The sequence below is a fragment of the Diceros bicornis genome, chromosome 20 (assembly GCF_020826845.1).
Source record: "Diceros bicornis minor isolate mBicDic1 chromosome 20, mDicBic1.mat.cur, whole genome shotgun sequence".
NCBI classification, from domain to species: domain Eukaryota; kingdom Metazoa; phylum Chordata; class Mammalia; order Perissodactyla; family Rhinocerotidae; genus Diceros; species Diceros bicornis.
The window spans coordinates 46,155,826-46,161,825 of record NC_080759.1 but is presented as its reverse complement, the minus strand read 5'-3'; the positions used below and the strand labels follow the sequence as shown (position 1 = coordinate 46,161,825).

Here is a 6,000-nt window from a genome sequence, read left to right as displayed (position 1 = left end):
AAAGAATAGAGTTCAGGGCCAATCCTTTGGCTTAGTGGTTAAGTTTGGTGCCATCCACTTTGGCAGCCAGAGTTTGGTTCCCAGGTGCGGACCTACACCACTCATCAGCAGCCCTGCTGTGGCAGCAACCCACATACAAAATAGAAGAAGATTGGCACAGATGTTAGCTCAGGGAGAATCTTCCTCAGCCAAAAAAAAAAAAAAAGAATAGAGTTCTCCAACATTTTCTACAGGATAAGGTTTGTAGCTTTTCTTGAAATTAAATCTTTCCCTGACAGATTATCTGAGTATATCTTAAACCATTCATTCTATCCATTTAAAAAAAGGGGGTTCTCCTGTTAAAATAAAGGGGGGCAGGCAGGACAGAGACAGCAGTGCCCATGCTTCAGAGCAGTGCACAACTGGTGCAAAGAAATTGCATACATTATAGTTCAAGCAGCAAATCCCCATGCTCCATCAATTTTGTATGGAGAAAAAAGGTGGGGAGGGCAAATGAAATGTACATACAAGTCCATGATGGAGTGGCCCCGTATCCTGGATATGCCTCATATCATTTAAATACAAGACAAAATTAATGAGATCTGTCACCATAACAGAGTGTGGGTGTCAAGAGGCCACCCAGAAAAGTGGAAAAAGAGGTTGTGATTACCTTCACAAGTTTCATTTTCATTTGATTTCTATGACTCTAGAAATCAGAGTCATAAGTGATTTTGAACCTTTCTATTTAGTTTTGCTTTTGAAAAGAAACCACAAAATATTGAAACAAATATCATTGTTTGGCTTAATTCAGGTATTCTTAATTAAACAGTACCACAGACTTTATTGAGCAATTGAAAATATACACAAAGAACAATAGCTTTTTCTCTGTATTTTTTTTTAATTTGACTTTCTTCCGATTAAATAACCCAGTTTCCATCATGAAAAGGGCACTTGTTTCTATAGTAGCTGTGCACAGCTCACTCAGTTCCAAGTACTGTTTCCAGGCTTCTTCCTTGCCATTGCTGAGGTTATATCTGCACTTGCTCAGGAAGCAAATTCTAGAGTGTTCCAAGAATTAACCCCCTAAGTTGTTCTTTCAGATTCTATTTCTCCATAGAGTTCAGCTAACTTTTTAAACTCAGGTCCCCAGTCTCCAAGGTAATGATAATCCTGGTCTGATTGTGTTGTTGCTGAATCCAGAGAGCTGATGGACCCCGCCTCCGATCTCTGACCCTCGTAGGCATATGTCTGAAGAGAGTCATAAGGAGGGACGCTGGGATCTAGGTCGGCTTCAGCCAGTCTTTGCTTAATAAATTCCTGAACATCTATACTTTCCAGGGTGGACAATATCTGGTGTCTGGGGGTGAAATTCACTTCAGGTCTGATATCTCGCCGGTACTTGAGCTCCTCAGCAGCTGACGGATTCCTCAGGGCTGTGATGTCAAAGGCCTCGGTGTCTTCCTCCCCGCCCCCCTCATCATCATAGGTGACCACATTCTCCCGCACGTCCTCCTCTGAAATGATCAGGGGCTCCTTTTTGCTGCGTCTCAGGGTGATAAAAAGTACTACAATTGCTGAGGAAAAATGGAAAGAGGATGAAGAGTTAGAAAAAAAAGAAGGAAATTCTTGATTTGACATCAGCAATTTCCCATTCTTGTCATCAATTACATTTCATTTCGGCTTGCATCGTAACACAACCCTGATCTCTGCGCTCTCTGCATAACATCTCAAGATTTTTTCATATCTCAAAGAATGATTATCCCTACAAAACATTGGGGATCACTGATCTTCTCTGGAACACCACAATATTCTCATTTGCTAGGCTTATGCATTCAGGATTCTTGGCTCATACTGCAGTACAGCTATTCACTGTTTACGTGGAGGGAAACAGATGATGGAAAAGAAATATGAAATTTTGACTGGAAAAATAATAATATGTGTGCAGGTCTATGTAGAGATACTTAATCCTTCTAGGGAGATACACTAAGGCAGGATATTTTAAGTTTCTTTAAAATAGGAAGAAGGAGCCCCTACCTTAAACCCTGTACTGTATATGCTTCATAGAAAACCAAAGCAGGAATATTTTACATAGTTGATCTCTTTTGTCCATTATCCTTTAGACTAATATTATCATGCATTAATAATTGCATTCATCTAGCAAGCTGCAAAAGATGTTATTTAATTTGTACACAATTGGTGTTTCAGGATTTTTTCAGTTTGCACAATGCTCTTTACATAACTTCTTTACTTAATCCTCACGGCAGAGCTGGGGCTTTTCCCATTTTTAAAACGAGGAAACTGAGACTCAGGGGAGATGACATGAATAACTATGATCTAAGTCTAAGGTCACATAAATAGCAGGTGCATGAGCTTAGGCCTTAATCTATGACTTCTCACACCAAAGGGCATGACGTTTCCATTACCATGTTCTGCTTCACTATTTTAAAAACATGCAATAAGCAACTAAGTGACTGGTTGGACATGTGTCTTAGGGTAACTTTACCAAGTACGGTGGATTTGTCCTTATTACCAATACCTCACAACCATTGGATACATTGAGAGAAATGGGTTTTGGGTACTTTGCTTTGGCCATTTTTCAGTGGTTTCAAATCATTCTATTTGATGGTATTAAACCATATTAAGTAGAAAGAATTACCTCACTTCTACTTTGTGTCGTTAGGCCCAAAATCGTTTATTTCATCTCTAAATTGTTCTTTTCCTGGTTCGTTGATATTCTAGGCTTTATGATAGTTGTTACTAAGTTCATTAGTATTTTAAACATTCTTTACAATATAATAATCAGAGAAGTACATTCAAATGGCATGTATGGTTGTTAGATTTAGCAAATAATGCAGGACACCCAATTAAATGTGAATTTGAGATGAATAACAACAGTAAAAATAAATGTATTACATATGTATAATATGAGATGAATAACAAAAATATATATATGTATATATATATACACACACATATATATATTCAACTATATCCCATGCAATATTTGGGATATACACACACACATATGCAAATAGTTCATGGACACATTTATGAGATAGATGTATATATTTGTCTCAATATTATTGCATGGAACATACCTATATATATATTATAGCATAAAAATATATGTCATAAGTATATTATAGCATTATATATAGCATAAGTATGTCCCATGCAATATATCTGTAAGTATATATGTCTGTATATACATATATATATGTATATTCACACACATATATATTTTTTATATATATTTTAATCTGAAATTCATATTTCTATACTTTATTTTGTCTATCTATTTACATTCCTATATTGTATTTTATTTGGCAATTCTAGTTGTATGTAAGCTTCAAAAAATGGTACTAAAGCAAACAAACACCAGGTTAGCTTTGTCTGATAAAGAACACACCTGGCTTCCTCAAAACTGCCCTTTTACCCCTTACCTCTAGCAAGTAACTTCTAGTCTTACTTTTATTGTTATTGTTTCCTTACTTCTCTGTATAGTTTAATCCCTTTTTATGTGTACCCCTAAACAATATAGATAAGCTTTGCCTGTATTTGAACTAGATACCAAAGTGTACATGTGCTTTTAAGACTTGAAAACATGGAGAGGAAGAGGAAGAGATTTTCAAGCCAGAAATGGAAAGGATAATTATGAGAGAGAAGTCTACTATATGTTGAAAGAGATGGTCACAGTGCACAGGGAGGAACCTAATTCTGCAGAGAAAAGGCAAGTAAGAGCCTATGAGAATGAAGAAAAAAAGATAAAACATCTTTAGAGAGGTTCAGAGAATCATCTGGAAAAGAATGGAATAAGAGGGTCCTGACAAGGTAATGGGAAAATTTAATGAGATTGATCATGGCAGACACAGGGAAACATTGAGTCACTGTGTTTGAAACAGAGTGATTACAGAAAACTGAGAATGAAATGTGGATGCTACGCATGGCCCTGCATCACCAATACTATGCTACAGAATAAAATAGTTTCCCACACATGTTGCTTGTACTTCAAAGACAATTTTTAATATAGCTCTTTATTTTGGAGGGAAAAAAAAGACTTTTGCTGAATGCAGTAAATACACATTTAATACTTCACTGTTTATTTTAGTGTAAATCCAGCCTACAGCTTTCTAATTCAATGACCCAAGCAGCCTCCTCAAGTAACTCACTCCACTCTATTCAGAGGTTTAGATTTATTGTCCACTATATATTTTTGCTCATCTTTCTGATTAAGTAAGGAGGCTGTTCTAGATTAAAACATTTATTTCTTTAGACCGCCTAATTTATTATGGTAAAATTTCTTACTTTTCTCAATAAATCAAGTAAATGGTTGGTGGTTGATGTCAAGTGAATTTATGGGTATACGTAACAGGGAAAATGTGATCTACACTGTTATCAAAGTGGAGGTAATTTCCATCCTTCATCAATATTAGTACCATATTTGTCTAATGAAACATAGGTGATAACACTGGGTTTATTATTAGGATAGCTTATATTTGCTTATTCCCTCACATTTAAGAAAACATTCTTGATATATTTTGATTCAAAATATAGATACTAGTTAAGTTTGAACTTTGTGCTTTTGCATCTATCTCTTTTCCAGGCATAGACAGATATTTGCCAGTGACCAATGATTCCTAGATTTTTTACATACCTATTTAATATACAGATCAACATATAATTAATCACATAATTTGACAGACTTTTAAGGGTGAAAGGGGATGTCATTTATAATAACATCAGGACATCAGGACAAATATGGGCATACGGTCCCTCTAGTCAAAGGCAAATTCAGATCAACTCAGAGAAGAATTTGGAAACATGGATGAGAAGATGTGCTCTGAATGAATTGCTTTACATTCTTGTTTGCTCAGTAGATGTTTCTGGAGAAGATGGCACAGTGGAGATACTCTATAAACAATTCTTATGTGGATAAACAAAAGAATAATCTCGGTGAAAGTGACAATGTGGTATTGTGTTAAGTGAATCTTCATGAATAGTAATAGCCTCACTAGGAAAATAACTTTTAAATATTTTTTTTAATTCCGCTTATGGATTTAAATATTTTTTTAAAATCCGCTTATGGATTTAATACCAAACACTGAATTTTGCTTGAAAACATTTTTTAATGTTTGAAAACCAAACTAAATATTTCCTCCAAAATCCTGAGATCAAAATTCTTTTAAGAGAATGAATGATGATAATAATTATAGATTTGAAAGTTAAATTCTTCTTATTTAAAAACTGGCAGTCAAATGAATATATTCAAATGATCCCCCCCACATACAGTCTATCAAACCAGATATGTGAAACAAGGTATCTCTTCTTACAGTGGGTCATCTGGGAAAATATAATATGATAGAGCCATGGCATAATAAAAGAAATGAGAGATACAGAGCTTATCCTTCTTTGTTCAAAATTATAAGTGATTTCTGGTATTTTGCAGTTTGGTTATATTATGCGGATTGGAACATGAATAAATTGTAGTATTTTTGAGAGGTCTTTATTCTAATGAATATTTTATTCTTGGTTAGTGTATTTCTTTTTCTTCTCTTCTCTTCTCTTTGAGTTTCGCCAGGATTTTAAACCCACTTGATTCTTTTTATTTAAGAAAATTAAAATAAATTTATTGTGTCATTTATTTTATTCACAAAGGAATTCAAATTTGGGGAAATATTTTTCTATTTATTTTCTCATATATTTTATTTATTTATGTTATCATTCCAGTGCTTTGAGTACTATGGGGTTTTGAGTTTTCATAACTTAAACTGTCATACAACTTGCATTTGAATACATTATGTACTGACTTCCAACATACTTCCTCCAAAATATTTCCCATGGCAGATGTTTTTACTCCTAAATCACTTGCTTCTTTTTTAGACTATGATAGATTAGTACTAAATTTGGTAGAATGAGGTGGTCCAAGTCAGGGAGATTATTTTCATTAGCTTCAGTAGTGCTATTGGCCACACCTGGTATTGGCACTTTTCATTGAAACTTATTTTTTCAAACTAAGGGGGG

At 34.6% G+C, this 6,000-nt stretch overlaps 1 protein-coding gene across 1 annotated transcript in view; it reads right to left on the bottom strand.

The window, feature by feature from the left end:
• Positions 1–795: 795 nt before the first annotated feature.
• The window catches only part of CDH18 (cadherin 18), a 305,318-nt gene continuing 300,113 nt past the window's right edge, over positions 796–6,000 (bottom strand). The window contains exon 11 of the mRNA XM_058564305.1: positions 796–1,553. Within this exon, the coding sequence (XP_058420288.1) occupies positions 1,063–1,553 (491 nt within the window). The 3' untranslated portion in view covers positions 796–1,062. The remainder of the gene's footprint in view (positions 1,554–6,000) is intronic.